This window comes from Nematolebias whitei, chromosome 8, assembly GCF_014905685.2.
Source record: "Nematolebias whitei isolate Nwh7 chromosome 8, NemWhi1, whole genome shotgun sequence".
NCBI classification, from domain to species: Eukaryota; Metazoa; Chordata; class Actinopteri; order Cyprinodontiformes; family Rivulidae; genus Nematolebias; species Nematolebias whitei.
Window position 1 is genome coordinate 15,632,346 of NC_056505.1, and position 23,340 is coordinate 15,655,685.

Consider the following 23,340-nt stretch of genomic DNA (forward strand, 5'->3'; position numbering starts at 1 on the left):
CCCCCCCCCCCCCTCCCAACACACACACACACGTGCACAGGTAGAATTCCAGCATTCTAAATGGCATGAGGCTCACGTGAAAGGAAGTAAACTAAAGTTATTGGACAGATAGTCATGGTCACTCACTATCAGCTTACACAGAACAGTCTGGCTGCACACACACATTGACGATCAGCCTTACTTCCTTTCACTTTTGCGTACGTGTTCACACAAACACACAAAGTTTGTGTTTCATTGCGCAGTGCCTCTGTTAAACTGCATTACTTTCCAAGAGATATGTTTAGCGCATAACAGATGGTGAAACGATATGCAACAGAATAAAAAGCTGCTATAGCAGCTACACAAAACCATGATCATATTTAAACAAACAAATATCTCCAGAATTAATTCATTGAAATGTATAAATAGCTAAACTTCGCAAGAAATCATTATAAGTGGAACAGCAGGAGGTTTAGTGTAAATGGTTCAACTATAAAAATGTATTTTTAAATGATTCATCAGACCTTTCACAATGTCTTTAGGATTACAGTACAATACTTTTACCAGTCTCATAATCATAAACAGCCATTCCCATCACCCAGTATTCATTTACTTTGAAAAGCTCCAATACAACGCTAAGTAAATGGTGGAAGACTACAGAGGCTAAATTACACCCAGTTCTGTAATTTATCCTAGACTTTTAAACAGATCAATCATCAGTCATCTAAAGAGAAGGTGGTGCCAGACAACGCAGAGCTGAGTGAGGGGACAAAATGAAGAAAATGATCTCCAGACAGAAAAAATAATGGCTACATTTATAAAAAGAGGAAAAGAAGATTAACCTCCTCTGAATGAGATTACTGGCATTATGATGGGCAAATGCCTTTAGACAGGTGTGTGCACGTTTATGGATTTTTGTGTAAGAGTGTGCTTTTTTTAAATGTATAATAACATTCATAATGGCCTTGTATATTTTTAGCAAACACTCAAAGGGGTTTCCTGGAAATTGCACATGAGAAGCTACTTTTATCTGCCAGGAAGTCTGACTTATAGCTCCCTGATTTGAAAATTGGAGCCGAGGCGAAAACACAGAACAGCATAGGTGTGCGACTACAAGGTTGAATAATAGTTGTGGAGTGAACTCATGCAAATTAAATGAATACGAGCATAAAACATCACTGAACTGAAGAAGAAAAAAGAAAAAAACAGGCTGGAATGTAAATATTTGAGTGCAACTTCATTTATCTGTTTTCAGTTTAGTAACCACTCAACTGACTCGGCATATCAGGACATCTGAGCTCCATTACTGCCCCCAAGAAAACGACTCATATAATGAATAGGAAGCGATAAAGCCCTAAATATGTATGCTTTTTTTGTTGTTCAAATTGAGCTGTGTGTTAATGATGGCTGGTAGTGTAGACAGTTTATAAGTTTTACATTTTAGGAGTGCAAGGAAGCGCAAAGAAAAACACAAACAAATTTATAGTATTAATAAAAAACTTTGGCTCTGAAATATAAAGTGATCACATGGGATTCAATCAATAGTGCCAGCTGTATAGAGGAAAGCTACTTACATCTAAATAACTATGCATCACTAAGACGACAGATAGTTTATGTTGGCAGTAAAACATGACAGTCCATCATACTGAGCACAAGCGTCCCCCAAGGATGTGTACTCAGTCCTTTCTTAGTTCTGCTAACATAGCAGCGCTGCTGAATTTAGCATAAATACAATTGCTAAGTTTGTTGATGACTCAACAGTGGATAATCTTATCTTACAGAGTTAAGGGGAAACAGTTAAGATGGTATATTGTTGGGTTGCAACCGTTGAGAGACTAGATGGTGATTCAGACTTGCAAGAAAATACGGGAATTCAACTTTGTAGTTTTGTAGACACGTGTTTTTGACCAGTTTGCTGTGAGACTGCATTTTTGAGCAGCTAGTCTTTGAAACTTTTGGCCTATTTTTGTGTACAGGACTTGCAAAACGGCATTCTTGTCTATGCACATTATTTTGTTGTCCACTTCCACCCTCAACATATCTGCCTCAGCTAATTTTTTTACCTACCTTTGCAGCTGCCTCTTTAATGATTTAATCTGCTGGAGTGCACTTTAGAACCACGCAAATTTTGCCAACATGTTCAAAACTCAAGCTTTATGACTGCATGCCTTTGTGACGCAAGCGAAGAAGTTCAGAACCCAGCAACATTTTCAAGACATTCTGAAGACTTTCATGATGAATGCTGTTTGCCAATTTGTTACAGCTCACCTGGTGAAATACCAACTCTACAGAGCTGTTGTGGAAATAATCTATCTCCTAATGTTAATAACATCTATTCCCTCAACCTAACCAAACCAATCCTGGCTAAGAAGTTCAGCAGAGAATAACCTTCCTCAGAAACAGAAGCATGTGAGTGTCTGTTCTTTCTGAGCTCTTACCTCAGCGTCTTGTTTCTGTAGGCTGTAGGTTCTTTGCAGAGCACGCATTAATGCCACGCTTAGCTCCGATTCTTCCAGCAGAAGTTCCAAAAGCATCACTAGCTGGTCTGACGTCAGCTGCGGAAACAAAGCTTCATGAAATTAAAAGCCACCCTCATAAGTTACTCAGACATGTTATTAAAAATACGAAGAAAAGTTACAATTGTCTTACAGACAGCAGCGATAAACAAGCAAAAATGTCTAGACTCACAGACTTCATTTAAATATTGCCCACCTCCTCACCAGCACATTCATACTGTTTTCTACAAGTTTAATTTTCTTTTTTTGTGCTGTGACAACCTTGATGAAAAGATTAATAGAAATAAAGCTATTAATCAAGCTTTTCAAACAAAGGAACAGGTGGAAAAATATAACAGACCAGAGAGTGTAATTAAATAAATATGGTAAATCAAGTGGATCGCGTGCTACTGAGAAATATTACAAAACGGGCATAAATTAAAGTAGATGAAGGGAAAATATTACATTCTGAAGCGGAGACAGAGAAAACGATTAGACAAAGAGACAATGTTCTCTTTGTAGGTTTTGAACCAAAGAGGGACACACTGTTCAGGAACACATGGCCATAAAAGACTTGTTTGTTTGAACATTTGTGCTTTGTAAGCTGTAAAACAGACCAGACTGCAGCAATTTCTGGGATTCAAAACAGAGGTGATAAAGAAGAAACTATTTGACGCCTAGTTGTTGCTTAATGAAACTGATCACTCAACCTGAGGTGGATCGGGAGTAAACAGCCTATTTTCTTCTGATGAAGAACATCTTCAGGGACAAATATTCTGGGAATCCACGTGGGCAGCCGTATGAGAAGTGGCTTCCTTCCTGTGAGGACAGCTGTGCCCAGCCTTGCCTGCCTCTCTGCTGGGTACACCCAACACTCCCAGCAACACTTTTCCTCTGCTCCCAGCCAGGGACACAATTAATGGCTCCGGGCCCCATGGAGACCAATGTGAAAATGAGCATGAATTTTGTATGTGACTGAGCGAAGCAGAGTGAGAATGTAAAAGGAAGAAAAAAAAAGTGAGGACCCAAAAGCACATCCTATCTTAGAGAGTGTAAAAAAAGAGTTTCAGCTTTTCTGACCATAATTAGCATATTTTTTTAAGGAAATCAATGTTGGGCTCTGTGATGGACTTGGACTTGTCCAGGGTGTACTCCGCCCCTCGCACAGTGAAAGCTGGACATGGGCACCAGGGACCCCCATGACCCAAAAGGAAGAAGCGGGTAAAGATAGTGGATGGATGGATGGAAAGCAACTTTATTTTGTGTGCTACTGGGAGCTACATGCCCAAAGGTAAGGATGGTTCAGTGGTCTACAGGAGCTGAGGAAGTAAACACCAAAACTGGATTATACCAGTTTTTAGGTAGTTTTACTACCTACAAAACCCTCAACAACCTAGCTCCATCTTATATTACAGATCTTATTGTTCTATATTTTCCTAACAGAGCACTTCGCTCTCAGACTGCAGGTTTACTTGTGGTTCCTAGAGTTTCCAAAACCAGAATGAGAGGCAGATTTTTCAGTTATCAGACTCCTCCTTTGTGGAACCAACTTCCAATCTCTGTCCATACGGCTGACACATTGTCTAGTTTTAAGACTGGACTTAAGACTTTCCTTTTTGTTAAATCCTATAGTTAGGGTTGGCTTGGGTTTCCTGAGTTATCCCTTAGTTACGCTGCTATAGGCTTAAACTGCTGGAGGACAAACTGACCATATTTCTTCACTCTGCTACTGTCTTTACTTACTCTGCTCTACCTGTTTTGTATTTGTAATAATTATTTCTATCCTTGACATGTGTTTTTGTCTTTCAGTTACACCTGCACCTACATCTGGACCTGTCATTCTGTGTTTGTTTGTCTCTCCTTCCTGTCCTCTCAAACCCAGCCAGTCAAAGCAGATGGCTGCTTGTCCTGAGCCTGGTTTTACTGGAGGTTTCTTCATTTTGAAAGGGAGTTTTTCCTTTCCACTGTTGCCAATGTGCTTGCTCAGGATGGGAGACTGCGACGAAGTGAATATTCAACAAGTCTGCTGGCTTCCGTAGACAGAGAACTTTACTAATTGGCTTTTCTATGTATGTGAATGTTGCTGTAAAGTGCCCTGAGACAAGTTTGTTGTGATATGGCGCTATATAAATAAACTGAATTGAAATGGGTGACAAATCATCAAATCAAACCCTACCGCTACTGCTGCCATGCACACAAACGGATCAACATCTGTGGAACATGAGTCTTTTTTCCACCCTCTATCAACTCCCATCTCTTCATCTCTCCTCCCCCCCATTTTGTGAAGGCTGAGTGTTTTTCTGAAGTGCTGTCTCCATCTCCAATCTTTCTTTCTGGCCCCATCCACGATCCTTCCAAGTCTTCCACTCTTTGAAAAGTAAGGAGTCTAACCATTACAGCGCCACTCTTGCAGACACACTCACACAACGTCTCTGTGGTGACTGGGAGCTCCTGTTTTGCTTGCATGTATTTATGTTGCTATGGTGGTAATCAATATGTCTGCATCAGTGTCTCCAAAAACAAATTCCTGGTCAATGATGGTCCATTTGAAACTAATTTGTGTTATTATCCAGACACACATGGAAAATATCTAAAAATTTGTTAGACGGATTTTAATAAAACTCTTGGAAAGTAATCATTTGATGCCCGTCTACAAATGATTACAAATGAGTCTGCCTGATTCAAGATGGCTGCCATGCCATGACTAACCACAGTACTTCTGACAAATTCATGAAACAACTAGATTGCTTTCAACTCTTTACGTTGCCCATCACTGTTTTGCACATAATGCGACAACTTCAACTTAAAAAGTTTTTTTTTTAAACCATGTCTTGACAGTGACGAAAACAGAGAGGCAGTTTAATAAACACTTAAAGGGCTCAGGGTCCAAATCTTCTGCTGGCCAAGTCCTACCAACAGGGTTTAAAAAAACAAACAAACAAAAAAAACTAAAGTGTTTGGTAATTTATATTTTACATCTTTCAAATTTTCTTGGGCTCCAATTAATGCAGCTTATGAACTGATTAGCTTATCTGAACTCCATTAACATTGAGAACATATTGGAGCATGTTTAAGGATGAAACAAGAGGAAAGAAAAGTTATCAGCTGGTACAACTTGTTTGTTGGTACACTAGCACTTACAAACAACTCAAATACACACACACATAAACACACAAACACACAGTGAAACTCACAAACCCTGTCCTGAGTGACTCCAACAACAACTTTTAACGGTAGATTCCTAAAAGTAGCACTGAAGGAGAAAACATATCTCCTTATATAGGAGTGGTTCATGTGAAAAGATGCTAAATGAGAATTTGGACTGATTAGAGAGGCTTTTTTTTTTTACTGTTCACAATGCAGTTTCCTTAGTTGATTAATTTGAGACATATAGTTTGACCTTTCTTAAACAGAGTTTTTCTACAACCACAAAATGAATAATTTATTATGGGATAAGAGACTACACATTTTGCGTAAATAAGTTGTTGCCAGTGGAAACATTAGTCACTGCAGTAGTTTTCCAGTGAGAGCCTCCTACTTATTTGCTTACTTAATTCCAGGTGCTGACTATTTTTTTGTGAGGGGTGCTAGCGGGCAATGTGTATTCAGATCAGGGAAACTTCTGTGAAAGTTATACATAAAAACAATTCACTTGAGCACAAAGCGCTGACATGGGTCTGTTTCACCATCTGTATATTGGGTTGAGCTTTGCAAGTACCTTTGGGAAATATGCTGCTGAAATGTCCCCTCACACACTGACCTCTAAACCTCTACAGAACAATGACACGCATACACCCACACACATGAACGTAGATATATGTCTAAATACAGACTGTTTGCTTAAGTGACTGACAGCTCAATGAGACACAGCAATGGCAAACACAGGATATGATGTCTACCTAAAACTATGAATAAAGTATATTTAGTCAAGTGTGTGGGTGCTTGTGTTTGTTTTCCCGTCAGGATCTTTTCTGGTATAATAACTGACCTCAGGCCTTACTCAATAAATGCCAGTCAGTGCACTATCCTAATAAGGGTAGATGCTTATGCATATGTGGATCTGTGTGCTCCACTGTGAGTGGGAAGAGTTGGAGAAAAAGTGAGAGTGATGAAGAGTCGAAAAAAAAAGGCAGACGCATTTTGTGGGCGTATGTTTGTGTGGGTGTATGTAGCAGTAGATAAGTGTGGGTGTACGGGACTAAAACCAACTGCTGAATATCACGTTCACAACCAGGAACAAAATGAATCCATTTGGCCTCTTGGACAACACTGTACACACAGACAACACGAGTATGTGCTTCGTTATGATATTCCTCCTGAAGAGAGGTTAACAATTAATTATGACTTTTACACATTCTTCTCCCAGTGCTGGGGAAAAAGGGTCAACTTTAAAATCAACGATTTTCTTTTTCTTTAACTTGTTTCTTTAACTTTTATCACTTGTTTAGTATTTCCACAGTAACGCACAAATTCAGAATAGAATTCAAAATCTTACCCTCAACAACCTAGCTCCATCTTATATTACAGATCTTATTGTTCCATATTTTCCCAACAGAGCACTTCGCTCTCAGACCTCAGGCTTACTTGTGGTTCCTAGAGGTTCCAAGAGCAGAATGGGAGGAAGATCTTTCAGGTATCAGGCTCTTCTCTTGTGGAACCAACTTCCAGTTTCTGTCTGTAGGGCTGGCACATTGTCCAGTTTTAAGACTGGGCTTAAGACTTTCCTGTTTGATAAATCCTATAGTTCACCCGCTTCGAATGTTATCAGCCATTAAATGGCCGTTATTAGATGTTATCATCCCCAAAGGTTCTGTTCAGACTGTCCCTCCTGTGCCTCCTAGTAGGTTTAAAGGTATGTTCTTATTGCTGATAATAGGGTCAGGTGGTTAGGTTAAAGGTCAAGGGTCAGGGGGTTAAGTTTAGGGTCAGTGCTCAGGGTCAGGTGTAAGGTTAGGTTTAGGAAAAGGGTTAAATAAAGTTTACAAAAAAAAAACTTGGTTTTAGATGCGGGCAAAGCTGCATATCATCAGCGATAAGAACGTACCTTTAAACCAACTAGGAGGTACAAGAAGTACAATCTGAACACAACCTATAATGGCCATTTAAAGGGCTGACAACATTTGAAGCCGCTGTATAGTTAGGGTTGGCTTGTTATGCTGCCATAAACAGACTAGTGGAGGACAAATTGACCACAGTTTTAAAAATGAATAGTTACAAATGCATACATATGAATAGTTTGCATTTGAAATTATTTCTATCTTAACATGTGACGATGTCCCCTGATTCCTGACCTGCCATTGTGTATCCGTTCCTCCTTCCTGTTCTTCTCAAAGCCAGTCGAAGCAGATGGCCACTTGTCCTGAGCCTGGTTCTTCCTCATGAGGGAGTTTTTCCTTTCCACTGTCACTTTCATGCTTGCTCAAGATGAGAGTCTGCAATGAAGTTAAACTCAAAGCAGTCTGCTCCTCTGATAATGTTATTAACTTACTTTTAATGTATATGAATGTTTCTGTTCAGTGCCCTGACATGACTTCTGTTTTGACTTGGTGCTATATAAACTGAATTGAATTGAACACTTATCGCCACTCATGTTTGTGTTCTTTCAGTTTTTTAGGAGTATATAAAATCAGTTGAAAACATTAAACTTTGACTTACATCCTCTTTGTTGAACAAGGTCTCAAATACTACATCATTGTTTCTCATCATGTCAAGAGTCCTCCTTTAACCCCTTATGAATAAATCATCTCTGCCCTCTTAGTTTCTGCATCAACTTGCGCTAATATGCAAAATTATATAAAGTGTAATTATTTATACTTGCTTTTTTTTCTTGTTGAGCTATTGGTAAAGAATTCTACCTGAAGATGTAAAGCTTTGATAAATTACAGCAGAATAAAAAAGTATCAGCAGGAAAAGAAATACCTATTTTAACAAAGGGATAAAAGAAACAACCTTTGAATTGAAAGATTGTAAAATAAGGACTACCGGTACATTTTCTCCCCAAAGGGATAGAGGATGATGTTAAAACCATAAAGCCCCTTGAGTCAAATTTATGACTTGTGATATTATGCACATAAGTTAAATATGACTAGAACAGACTTGTCTTTAAAGGAATACAGATGGTTTTGGTAATACCTAACCTTACCTTTGCGCCACTGAGGAAAAATGTCCTGCTTGTTTAATCCCACAGAACTATGCGAGCTGGAGACATTGACTAACTGTGACATTATAAAACCAAACTGTAATTTCCGAGAGGCCACTGAATCATTCGTGCATGCTTGTGTCTGCGTGTGGTGCCATTCAGTCACTCGGCTGCCTTTTATTTCTGCCTGACCGCAGGCTCGTAAAAACACATTCTGGCAGAGACAGCTAAAGGCCTCGACGCACACCTCAGGTACTTAGATTTCCCCTCGTTCTTTCACTCAAATCCTTTCCTTTCTCTCTGCTGTTGCCCCCGTCTCCATGACTGTCTGCCAATTGTCTCTACACTAACTTCTTTTGAGTCCGTCTAACATTGGGGGGGAGGTCTGTTGTGTCTGGCTCGTCCCAATTAAAAGTCCCTCCATTGGACCCTTTTTGTGTCTTTTTGCTGCCTTTATTCAACAATCGAGGGCCAGAACATCCATCTACTGAAACTGCAATAAAGTGCCCAGGTCTTCAAGAAAGACAATCCATCAAACTAAATCTCTTAAAGCTATAACTCAGTTTAAAAAAAAAAAAAAATAGGGTTCTACTGAAAGGTTATAAGCAGTTAACATATTACCTGTTGTGGATCGTTTATTGAACAACCTCAATTTAGAGAACTAGAGTTTAGCTTTTAATCAGACCTGGAAGCTAAATGTCAGTTTGAAAAAGCACAAAAGTGGATTGCTGCCGTCTCAAAACAATTCAAATCTCAAAAGTTTAATTATAAAGATTTATATTGTGTTAAGGATTGCATTAAACAGTTATTTTACTTATTTCTCAAAAAGTTACTGTTAAATTGTGGAATCTACAGCATTTAGCTACAGTATTTATTTTGCAGGCTGGTGCACCTTGAATAGAAATGTAATATTACTGATTAAACAACTGTAACATGAAGCACGGTGGTGTAATGGTTCAGAAAATAGCAATAGCATTAATTGCTATGAAATGTTTGAGACAGGAAGTGTTTTAGGACGGCATCAGTCTACTTTAGTCTTGGTCCTGCTCGTACTAACTGTTAGCTCAGCAACTCGCCAAACTATCTACAACAGGTTAGATATTATTTGCTCATAATCTTTTCACAAAACCTCATTTCAAATGATCATCTGATGAATAAAATAAAATAAAAAATGAAAAGAAAATGCTTGTATCTCAGGAATTTTTAATCTTTAAAAAGACTTGAGTCATTGCTAATGCTCGTACAGTTTATCCAACATTTTTCAGTCAGATCATCTGGACAGTTTCTTTTTTTTTTTTTTGTGCTGAAACATTTCGCCTTTGGTCCGGAAGGCTTCATCAGTCAAGGAAACACACAACAAAACTGATTTCCCCCCCAACAGCTTACTCCAAAGTGGAACAAACCAGTTCTAGGCGAAACGTTTCAGCATGAAAAAAAAAAAGAAACTGTCCAGATGACCGGACTGAAAAATGTTGGATTGTATACCTGGATTATTGAGCATGGACTTTGTTCTTACAGTTTATATTCAAGTTGGCAGTACGATGGCTCAGTGGTTAGCACTGTTGTCTCACAGCATGAAGGTCCTGGGTTCAAACCCTGGTTTGGACCAGGGGTCTTTCTGTGTGGAGTTTGTATGTTCTCCTCGTGTGTGGGTTTTCTTCAGGTACTCTGTTTTTCTTCCACAGTCCAAAAACCTGGACGTTAGGCTGCCTCCAGGGCCAGGCCTCCCCTGCAAAAGAGATCTGTGATTTCAGTGGTATTTGCCTGGTTGAATAAAGATAAAATAAATGATGTTGTATTTTTCATAAACAGGTGAACTAAAGATAATGTGTTGGTTGACAATTAGACAAAATATGATTGATTCACCTAGAAAGGAAGTGTTTTCTTCAGTTAATCGTCACAAATATTACAACCCCATTTTTGCAGATTTGATTACCTTTGCTTGCAGATTCATATGTGGGAGATTTTTAGCGAAAGATAAAGGCAAAATGTGAGAATGCAATAAATATGATAAGTGGCTATAGAGAAGAAGGAACTCATTCACTGTGAGAATATGATACTGCAATCTAGGGGGTTCAGAATGTCTGAGAAGACATTATAAAATGGCCTGCTGTTATAGGATTTGTAAACCAATTTTGGGTAATGGGTTGGAACACAAACAGACCCACAGGAGATACAGAAAGGTTATCTATGAGTCACATGTTGCCCTTTCAACTTGTGCAATGAAGCTGTGCGTTGTTCTGTCGTTTCCTCAAATGATGTCACACCTGCTGTTTCTGCAGCGCGGCGATGATCTCACAGGCAGATGACCTCGACAATGACCGACAGCTCCGGCTGCCTATCTGGTAATTTAATCATTAACGACGCTCGCTCGTTGCCTTTTTTTTTTTTTAGCTTGACAACTGCTCTAATCAACGGCAGCTACAGATTGCAGAACGTCCACACATTTAGCTTGTTGTTGTGTGTTTATAGAAACTGGCTGCTGTAATCAAACTTGTGCCTTATCATAAAGTTAAAACAGAGACAATTCAAAAGTCAGGCGCCAAAAAACAGAGAAGTAAAAGAAGAAAAAAGAAAGGTACGAAGATTAAATAAAACAAACAACTGAATGCCCAATTAGTGCCATAAGCTGACTTTAATTGACACATTTTTCTTGTATTTTCCTCCACAAATTTTCTGCCTTTAACCCACATACCATGCGTACAGGCTTGTTTAACACATGCATGTTTAATTAGCTGCTGGTTGTTTGAAGAAGTAGCCCCTTTAGCTGCGAATTTCCCCCAAATAATCCTCTTTTCACCTAGTATCTCAGACTGATCAAGAGGTTGCAGTGGTTCAGTGTCAGTAAAAAAAATAATAAAGCAATACCCCGATGATGGGGAGGACTAGTGGCTTTGAGGAAAAACAAACCAGCCAAGCAACGTGAACCAAGAAGACTTGCACCTTTGCTGCTTTGGAGATCATGATTTTTTTTGTTTTGTTTGTTTTTGCATGAAGGCTTTGTTCCTTCTTCGTGCATCTGCAGAAGGTAGAGTATTTGTTATGTAAAATTTTATGTTCCTGCAATTTGGCATTGACCATAAAGGCAATTAGCATGTTTTCACTCCTACTCATCACCACTCTGACTCATACTCATTCACACACCTCCAAAACAGGAGAAGTTTAATTAATCTCCAGCACTTTGGGCTTTGACGCAAGCTGCAAATCTAACTGTCTCTGGTGGAAGCCTCCCTCACTTTGCCATTCCTCCTCCGTCTCCTCTGCCTTCCACACTTCCTAATAGAGAAAAACAATTATCTTTTTATACTTTCCACACAATTCTGAAAATACCTCCTCCCTTGCAGGACACTTGTCACTACTTGTGCCACTGTTAGAAACAAAAAAGATGTCCTTACCAGTGTCTTCACCAGAAGGGTTTAATGAGCCTCACTGATCTAAAGTACCCTGCAAGAGGTCTACAAAAAGGAGCAACAACACGGGGCTGGACTCAGTGGTTTTGCCCCCTGCACCACCCATAAGCCTTTGAAAGACAGAGGCCTTTGAAACAGAACTGGAACAATGAAACTGCTGTTTGTGTGCGAGAGAGAAAAATCTGTAGCATTTGTAATCCGGGGACACATCCAAACAGCTGGACGCCAGTTCAGACAAACAGCGAGGTGAATGGACATGGACAACAGAGGCGTTAAGGCGTTTGACTCAAACTAAACAAACTGAGCAAAACGAGCACTTCTGGAAACTGGCATGAAGTGAAAGTGATATTTTGTGATTTTATTATCATGAACAAACCCAATGGAAGCCAAAACAACTATAAACTGAACCCAATCACAAGTGATATCAGGACACTGAACTCGCCTTTTATACATTATGACACATGTCATACACATCTGTGAGGAAACAAATAAAAACATAATCTCAAAAATACAATGTTTGCTCATTATAGGCAGCAATATCTTACACCAAAAGCAGAAAATAATCATTTTTATATCTGTGTTCTAACAATATTATAATATGTTGTCACTAACACTTTATCAACATTTTTTTTTATTAACAAAATGAACAAATTGAGTAAATTTTCCATCTTTTCCTGTGGATGATCAGTGTCATGTGATAATCTACACTGCTCAAGCAAACTAAAAATAAAATACCACCTTGATTAAACTAAGCACATAAAGTTTGGAAAAGCACTGCAGAAATGAATGTGTTTAAGCCTTAACTGATGCAATGATCAGGTCTCATTATCAATAAATATGACATGGTTGTTTACGAAACAGTCCCACATTGTGTAACAATGCCTCTAACTGTAAAACATGTGGTTCAGGGAGTATTTCAAATCATTTTTACACATGGAGCTGCCTCCACATAGTCCAGATCTTTATTCCACTATAACTCTTCTGGATATGCTGAAGATCTTACACAACAGCCTGAAGTTTTAATCCACAATGCAAGATCTTAGTAAAAAATAAAAACACATCTCTGACTGGAAACACAAGCAATGGGACTAGGGATGCACGATATTGGATTTGTGGCCGATATCCGATATGTTAAAACTTATTTGACCGATAACCGATACCAATACCAATATTTTTCTCCTATACCTACTTACAGAGGCTACATAGCTTTCTCTGCTGTGAAATTAAAATACTACATGATTCTGCATGGTCTTTGTCAGTTTGGCCTGCTATCAAATGAAGATGCCTAAAAGGGGGCTGACAATGATTTAACACAATATAATATTTATTTTTTTAAAACAGCACCTTTTATATCAATGAGTTACTTTGATGGAATGGCCGATGTCCGATATTTAACTTTATCGCTAACATCGGCCGATATGGATACCATGCCGATAATACTGTGCATCCCTAAATTTGACGATACTAGTTGTGCATTTACTGAAACAAAGAATGGGGGAATTCTGTGGTATAATGAAAACTAAAAATGGATTTAAAAAAATTAAAAATTAGTGAGATTGAAATTTTCCAGGGAGAAATTTGTTACTTTCATCCATAAAAAAAAAAAGAAGAAGAAAAAAAAAGATTGCGGTCCAAAATTAACAGCTTATGGAACTTAGATGAGTTGCTTGTGCTCGCAGATGTTACATACACGACACTTAAAGATCTTTCAGACTTACTTCTCAGATCTTAAACATCCTAAAGACCCAAGGTCAGGGCTTAATTGGAGCTAGATCCTGCCAGAACAGGATCTGGGAACTCTCTTATTTTGACAGTAACTGTTTACTTGGATCCGGTAACTCTCAGCTTACTAATAATAAAGTTAAGAACAAATTTAACTGCCTTGAACGAATACAACTTATACTGGATATGTAAACGGAAAATAATTACATAAACACTAATTTTAAACACAACAGCTTCTTAATATTTTTTTCTTATATATTAATATTGACCGTACCCATCATTGCACTCTGTATTCACTGGTTAACTGGACATCATTAACTTCACGCAGCCTCTCTCACTGGTACATTTTCATCTTTAAATCACTTCTTGGTCTGTTGCCTTCATACATCTCCTCCTACATGTCACTGCGTGAGTGCGGCTGCAACGTGCACTCTCAGGACATTATTACTTGCAGTGTCCCCTCAGTGAGAACTGAACTAGGCAAAAGGGCCTTCTCCTACTCCGCTCCTGTTTCCTAGAATATCTTGCAAAAAGATCTGAAGCTCTCGACCTTGACCGCTCTAAGTGGCTTTAAACATCTGTTAAGTTCCTGGCAAGAACCATTGCAGACATGTTCTTGTGTTTAGTTTTCTACACCGCCTTATAATCCAAGTGGTTTTTTTGTCGTTGGTTTTTTTTGCTACTTTTTCCCTTTTGACTGTCCTTTTGGTTGCCATTTTATTTTAATTTGTAAAAACATAATAATAATCTGTATGCCTCTTTTACGATTGTCTATTTTTGTCATTGTTATTCACTGTTGTCATCACTCTTTGTTAAAATCAAGTCTCTCTTGTATATGATGAGTCCCCGAGGCTCAGTGGGATTAACTTGTCTAAATAAAAGTTGAATGAATGAAAAAATATCACATACGCCTCTTCAGGTAGCATTTCTGCCTCTACCCTTAAAAAAAGTTCTGCCCCTAAAAGAGTGGTGGGGGTGCGTGTCGAGCCAACCAGGCAGTTGTACACGGGGCAGCAGTACTGAACAGACAGAGGAGGTGAATGGAGTTTTCACATGTGGAGTCGGACAGGGACTTCAGCGGAGGAGACACCAGAACTATCAAGTAATGGGGGGGGGGGGGGGGGTTTGTTGGATGCTTGATAGAAGGAGAGTGTTTACAAATGTAGGTAAAAGTAGATGTTTAACAACCCGTTAAAATACACCAAAATCCTGGAGATCGCATCTACTTTATTCAAAATTTTCTGGGGGAAAACCCCCAGACCCCCCCAGCCAGACCAACTGCTATTTGTGTTCTGGCATAGATCGATTTACAAATGAAGCCCTGCCCAAGGTGCAACAAGTTCTCTTTCCTTGTGTCATTTGTTTTGTTGTGAACCTGGCACACTGAGCAGCCTGAGATTGTACAAATATTATCTGTGGTGAAAATTTAAGAAACCATTAATAATGAACAAATGTGTCCAGTAGATGCTTCATTTTGTGGTGGACACCCACTCCTTTCAGTTACAAAGGCTAATAAGAAGAGCACACAAGCAAGCAGGTTGTTTTGTTACAGTTAAATGTAAAACTAAAACACGCATAAACATGAGTGCACGCACGCAAGCTGCGTTGAGCTGAGATGATAATTATGTGGGTGAAACACAAACACGACCTAGCGATGACCTACAGTGTGAAGCGATAGCATCTTCTGCTGCTGAAAGATACACAGAGAAAAAGAGCCTAAGTGAAGAGGAAAAAAACAAGACGTGATGGGATGAGTCTGGCACAGAGTCAAACACACAAAGGGACTGACAGTAACAGACTGGAAGAGGAGACAGAAAAGAGAGGCTAACATGAACAGAGCCATCTGAGAGAAAGGTCAAGTTCAGCAGGAGACTGTGGATCCTCCTGCAGCTCGGAGTCTTATTATGGCCGTCCGCCTGTGTGTGAGCTGCGTCAACATGTTTGATATTCATGTGCCTGTGCTTGGTGTGTCTGAGGAGTGTGTATTGTGGACCGTGTGGACTCCATTCTGAGCTGACAGAGATATGCAGGGTGGACTAAACCCTAGCTATCTGTTGCACATGCAGACTGACAGACACACACAGCTGTGGAGGCATCCACAAAGAGCCACACACTCATGTGCAATAAATAAATAAAAATAAAGGCATTGTATTTCTTTATGGAGTGCATATTAGCCACCTCCTTTAATGTCAGTGTTTCAGCCTAAGATCATCTTGTGTTGAGAAATAATAAAGCTGTTTTCATTTTGGTCAATCCTTGAAAACAACATTATGCCCAATCTCATGCAATATTGTGATATCTTGTGTGATTTGTTAGTGCTTGCAGTATGTGTGGTTAATAACTGTCAGCTACTACCAAACCAATTTTTAGCTCAGTTTCTGTAAAATTCACCAAGTACTACCATTTGTGTGTAAGCTAAGGTCAATTAGCGGTGGTGGTCATGTGGAAATGGGTTGACTCTAAATTTTAATTGGTTGTAGTTGTGGAGCCAATATTTACTTTCAAAATGTGCAATAAGTTGTGCTCAAGGCTGTGCTCAGACAATGCTCAGCTACTTTCACACCTAATCTGAGCTCAATAATCAGTAAAGTGTTGAAGTTATAGCTATTTTTGTGCTTTCTAAGGTCTGCGAAGGTTAATTAGCTGTGGATGTACAGTCATTTGTGACACTTTATTGAAATCCATCCACTGGTTAAAAAGATGTTTTGCGAAAAAAAACGAAAGAGCTGACTCTAGTGGCAAAAACACAAACATGTATGATCAATTACAACTCAAAATATGAGTTGGGGATCAGTCTCAGCTACTACCACATCACATTTTAATTCAGTCTCCTTAACATTTGCTAAGTTATAGCAATTTTTGTGTTTGTGATGATTGTTTTGCTGTGGTGGCCATCTTGAATCAGGTTGATTCATATCTAGTGGCAGCAATAAACAAATAAGAGCTAAGTATTTAGAGAAAAATCAGCTGACACCGAAGAATCTGTAAAAAGATGATTAAAAAAGAGAAAATAATGCAAACACACAAAGACAAATAAGATTTTTGCAGTGCGTAAAATCCCAGGATTTTGTTTTTTCCTCGAAACTGTAGCCTGCAGTGTGACTAGTGGCTTTTTTTTTCTTCATATTTTAATGGAATTTCAAATTTTAAAATAGTCACAAGTAAGCAAAAAAAAAAAAAAAAAATTTAAATCACGCAGTTAGAACCTTTTTTTTTTTTTTAATTAATAATAATTTCAAGCTCTTGTGATGTAGGATTTTTCTCAAGCAGGAGCAACAATATGCTTTAGATTCAGCTAACTTTTGTTCAGTTACTTCTTTTTAAATAGCCCCAAGTTGCTACAAAATCTTTTCAAGAAGCTTCGACAACAAACAGGTCAAAATTAAATCCAGTTACTAGCATTCCTGTTCAATTTTAATTCAGTTCAATTCAGTTGAAAACAGCCAGATTCAGATTTTAATCCAATCACAAATGGTCCAGTCTAAACCAATTAAACCACAATTCAATACAGACAGAAAGACATGTATTTTATATTTGGATTATTTTACACAACAGATAGACCAAACTGTGATTTTTACTTAAGCTTTTATTTTTAAAGCAACAAGACCAATTATTTATTCTAACTTTTTAACTGTGAGGATGTTCTGCTTTTAAAGCTTTTTGTAATGGACAACAGAAAATAACTTTATTTGGCTGTTTATTAGCAAAAAAAGAAGCAATTAGAAACTATGAAGTGCTTTCTATATGCTGAATTCATACAGATAAGTATAAAAATTAACAAAAAATATTGAATTTGAGCTTCACAGACAGGTTTCAATAAAGGAATGATTGAAAAAAAAAATGAAAGCATACATAATTTCAACGCAACAACTTTTTGGAAGAAAACCAATTCCAGAAAATCACATATCTTTGATTTGCAACTAAAATCAAACCAATGCTTTATTATTGATGACATGTTTTCAAGTGGAGCTGGTCGAGTGCCATAATACAGCTGCCTTTACTTTGCGTGCAAGCCTGTGTGTGCTTGCACGTGTGTGTTTCTGATGAAACTAAATGCGTTCTGTCTGTCTGCGGGTGCTGCAGCCTGCCCGGTCATTACTAAGCAAGACGGATGTTAAAGCACTCAACATGCAGCCGCCTCGAGCACTCACAGACACAACATTACGTACTGTACCTACGAAAGCGACGGGGTGACGCCTAAATCAGGTTTTATGTGAAAAACTATTGATTCATTTCACCCCAATAAAAAAGCCTGTTCTATTTTACTTCTCCAGCCCAAATATTCCCACGATTCACCGTTATATTAATATGAGTCTAAGGTGCCATTAGCTTTAAAACAGTGACCTCTACGCTGCTATGGATTTTTACTGCACTGCATTAGACCCAGTGTCTGAATTTGTTTGAACGGACTCCAAAGTGAACGATTTGCGTGAGCGACAAAGTGGGCTACTTGTTTTTGTTCATATTGTTACAGACATATTCAACAGGCTGGTCTCTTTCTGCGTCTGATGCGTTTTCCATGTGTGCTGGAAAGGCAAACACAGCTGCACATTAATGACACTCAGATCCTTCTGGGAATCAGAATACATGTGTGTGTGTGTTTGTTCTTTTTGACCACTTCAGTCAAATGCATATAAGCCACTGCCTCTTGTCTCTGGAAATTTCAAACATAACTCCATGTCTAGGTGTGTTTGAATTCAGGGGATTTTTTTTAAATAGATCATTTTAAAGGCAGCTTTTCTTTTTTTATATCCACACTACAGGATTTGTAGCCAACAGTAGATCATATAACTGTCTTTTTAACATTCACTTAAGATTAAAAACTCCTCCATCAAAAGGCGAACCATCTGTGATGCAGATGTACAGCAAAAGTAAGCAATAACCCAACAAGACAAAGAGTACAGTTTTGGTCGAAAGCACAACAGGATCCCACCACTCTCCCTTTCTCTTTTTCATGTCATAAAAAAAAAAAAATGGAAAAGTGACTTTCAACTGACCTAAACAAAAAGTATAAAAAAGCAACACGAAATTCTGAATTTCTTTAAGCTTATAAGAATGAAGACTTGTCCTGTTTACCAGCCACCAGCTGGCCACACAATGGGTCATAAAACACAAAGAAGAGGTGATCTCAAGAAGCAGGCTTAACAATAAAAAATGACTTCTGTTAGCATCTCTTTGCAGTTACAAAAGAGACAAAAAAGTATTTGTGATCAGTAAGATGGCTGGTTTCATTATTGGCTCTTTCAGCAACGTGCATTTCATAAACCACTCTGTGGGTCAGAAGCAGAAAGGTTTGACAAATCGCTCTTTTTGTGAGAAAAGTCTATCAAGGTAAGTTGTCGCTTGGGGAGCTCCCCAGCCCGTATTACCCTCAGAGAGCCTTTAAAAGTTTGGTCTGAATGCACCTTCTGTTTCTATGGCCATCTTTATGAGAACCAGTTTGAGTTTTAGACGTTCACACCAAAACGGATTTCCTTTTGCTGAAGTACACCCAGAAGGCTGGTTCTGGGCTGACATTTGGTTTTTGGGGAGTTGTAAAAAATGGAAGAATACACAGTATTATATCGTCGAGAGTCCTCATGAAGACACAAGTTTAGCATGTATTTTATGTGCATGAATGAACACGAGCGTGTGCTCGTCATCTACAAACACACACAGAGGCAGCAGGGAGTCCCTGGACGAGATGAGACAGGCAGTGAGCTTCAAATGACCCTGAAAACAGACCTGCTGGTGAGTGATAAATGAGACAAATACACTCTGCTGTCTTCTTCCTCTCACTTTCTTTCCATCTCTCCCACAGTAACCCATGACAAATACAGCCATCTCCTCTCAGTCAAACAGCTAAAATTTACCATGTCAAACACGCATTGCTCATAAATTTGAACTTTTATTGCTGTTTTTGTCAACTTTTTTTTGCAACCCGCCCAAAAAAAAACAAATTTTACGTTCTATAAGCATAACTCCAAGGAAGACTGTGGCTTTTACTTTCAAGTCATACAGAAATATGCTGTCACATCACAGCATGACGCATTCATCTAATACAGAAGAAGCATCATGACTTATTAGTGTCTTCCACAGCTGCTTAAAGCATATAGCTGCTTAAACCACTGACTGATCTTTGATATAGATCTTTTTAAATAGTTTTTCTTTCTGCCTTGAGGTAATGTCACAGATAAAAATGTATTTTTATCCATTATGCTGCTGATTTGTGGTACACACAACTGTGCGTGTACTCCGTATGTGTGCATGCACTGACTGCGTTTATGGATCCTTACAAGTTTGTCACAAAGCAAAATGTGCTTCTTTAAATATTTATTTACTTGCTCACTCACGCCAATGAGCGGCGTTGATGGCTACCGTCGGATCAACAGCCTATCGATGTGTAAAGAGCAGTGACTCAAACAGCAGCTGTTTGCTGTACTGATCCTGTGATTCCCACACATCGCGTCCCTCTCACTCAGCACTTTTTACACTACAGTTCCTGCAGGAATTGATTAAGCCAGTAAGATACTTTTCATTGATCTGTTGTTTTGCAATGGCTCTGTTGACTTTTTAGATGTCCTGGACCTACCCTCCTCTGTTTGCCTTCACGTTTTGTTCTTTTGCTTGCACTATCTGTACAGGCTTGAGAACTTGGACTTGGATGTTCTAGTATCCCCAGAGGAAGGCAATGGTCTAATCTTTGGTTGAAATCAGTTTTTTTTTTCTTTAACTCTTTGTTTGCGTTTTATGACACAGTTCAGTGTTGAAAATTAAAATCAGACAGTCTACATTGTTTTTTAAAACAAAATGCGTTTCAAAACCTCATTCAATTTCTTTTTATTTTTTAGTTGAAAGTTCTGTGTTTATACCAGAAAGATTAAAGCCCATTACCTTCTTATGTACAGTATATAACCATCCATTTATCTAATGTGGATGTTTGATTGCTGTTTAGACCAGCTCCATCAGAACCTTGCAGACAGAAACCGTTCAGAGTAAAGCATAGATCACTCACAAGGTGGGATGGAAAAAAGTGAAGGAATTATCCACTAAATGCTTCAACATGATTCTGTATCTGCATGCACACGTGTTTTGATAATGCTATCTATTAAAGCATGTTACTACAAGCATGCATGTGGAACATTCTGAGTTGTGTGTTTTTCTATTGGACTTTTAGCTTAACTCTACAATGGAAAAAAGTCATTTAGGACAATGACTTAGTTTTTGGTAAACTGGCACAAAGTTAAAATAAAATAACGAGTCTTGTGTAAATTTTATCTTCGCTTTTGACCTGTGTTTTTTTGTTGTCATTTTAATTGCTTCTGGTTATTGGTGGGCCCTTCTGGCTCAAAGTTAAATTAAACCAATCAGCATTCGACTCACAAGGTTAGCTGTTCAGAAGACTCCCTACACGCTATGGTGGTGTGTTCACTGAAACACCGAAATCTGAAAGTTAGCACAATTCTCACTGATTTTCTTCTTTTTGAAGTCAAATGTAAGACCTAAAATTGTGTTCAAAGAATTAGTTTATTCTAAAAATTGAATAAAAACAAGACCTATATTAATGAACTTGCCAGCAGCACGACATATTAGGATAATTTGTTTTCTTCCTAGTAACTCATTTTTATCAATGGAACACATTTTTACTATTGATAGATTACATTACAGCAAAGAAGGTTCAACTAAACATCTGTTTTACTGTTTCTGCAGCTCTGAAAGATCTCCACCGCCCAGCTCATCAGCTGTGTAACATCCTAGATCAAAGCCAAATTTAGAAATACTAATTTGTGTGCATTTGTCTTTTCTGAGTGGATTATCTGATTAATGTGGCTCTTCTGGAAATAACTACTTATTAAAAGCAACATTTGCAGTCCAAAAGTCAGGGCCTGGTTGTTAACTTTAGCAGATGGCTGAAGCAGCAAACATCTGTTTTTAAAACATCCAGATCATTGCTACACCCATAACAGAGTCGGCCTGACGGGAAGACGGTTGCAACCATTCGATCACAGATTGCCTGTGTCATGTCAAAGTCTGACAGATTTGAAGAGCTCGTTTCAAAGCCAAAGCTCACAGGTTGACTTCCTCCTTTTTGTAGCCACTGGTTTTACAAACCAGCTGTTTCTCAGACAGTCCATGTTCTGAACAGTCCTTCAACCATCAGCTGCACAAAATAGATTTTTATTTTCACTGGGACAAAAGCCTCAAAAGCAAACCAGAAAAAAAGAAAAGAAAAAGCATTTTGAATGGATACTGAAAAAATAATATTGAAACAGAAGCACAACCTTTTAAATTGATGATTGCTGAAACAATTAATCTTATCTAAAGGTTTAAAATGTCTTTTATAGGTTTAAATGTTAGCTGAAAGCAGGAAAGGACTACTCCACACACAATCTGTGAGTGCTGTCATTTGTGTCAATTCTAATTTTATTAAAAGACGATTAAAGAGTTGTTACAGATGACTGCAGAGACACCTAGGGCGACCTTTAGCTGATCCCCAGTTGGTCTACTCATGAAGAAACATGCACACACACACATCCACACACACACATTATTCTTCCAACCATTTCCTCTCCTGATGTAAAGTCTGGCCGGAAACAGCCATTTCCCTGAATGTTCCCATCTCTCCTCCGGCATACTCCCTCATCCCTGATTCATTGCCAATAAATCTCAGTAAGAGACAGACACAGAAAGAGTGAGACAGAGTTAGTGAGGAAGCAGCACAAGAGATTAAGAGAAGTGGAGAAGGAAGTGGAGATGAAAATATAAAATGGTAAAAAGTGCACTGGAGATTAAAACAGAGATGGGGAAAAACCAGATGTGAGCTTGTCAAACAGTGCACAGGTCACATGTGGTTGAACCCACAACAAAGTCTGGTATCTTTTTGAGGAAAACGCCAAAGATGCCATGAAGACAATACTAAATGGAATGTTTTTGTTAATTATTACTGACGAAAAATATATACAAACGGTAAAAAATGAAAATGTTGTAGAGCAAACATTTTTATGAACAGCTTTTTTTTTCTTCCCCAAAAACAAAAGAAGCAAACGGTTAACTTTAATCTGTTAATTACATCTTGCAAATTTACCTCCTGCTTCCCAAAGTCCAAATAAAACAGACTGAAACAATTTCCAAACTCCCCTCCTCATATTTCCTGCCCTCTATTTATAGTTGAGTAATGTGCGCCACCTGCAAACCCCACCCAAATGAAGAGGCTTTTGATCGAGCCCTCCCTCCTGTTTGCTCCGTGACACAGTGGCTCCAGTTACCGCAGCCGCTTCTCCTGTCCAACCATCGACATCGCACCTCATTACAGCACAAGAGATTTCAGTCAGCGCTCAAACTCGCCTCGTTTCTTTAAGGCTTTACATTGTCTCCTAAAAATAACGGGTGACATTTATGTCCCTGTGGCATACGAGCACTGCAGGGTCCATTTAGTAGCTGCTTCAAAGCTTTTGAACTGAACACCCTGCTCACAAAAATGAAAATTAGCAACAATAGAACGACAGCTGGGCAAACACACAAGCTCCACAACAGTCACTAAATGGATCTTGTGGCAAAAAATGTTTGTCCAAAAGATATGTATATATATATATATATATATATATATATATATATA

The 23,340-nt window shown here is 38.5% G+C and overlaps 1 protein-coding gene across 1 annotated transcript in view; it reads right to left on the reverse strand.

Moving 5' to 3' along the window:
* The window catches only part of LOC119413046 (aminopeptidase O (putative)), a 96,672-nt gene that overhangs the window by 17,404 nt on the left and 55,928 nt on the right, over nt 1–23,340 (reverse strand). The window contains 1 exon segment of the mRNA XM_037680058.1: nt 2,418–2,534. Within this exon segment, the coding sequence (XP_037535986.1) occupies nt 2,418–2,534 (117 nt within the window).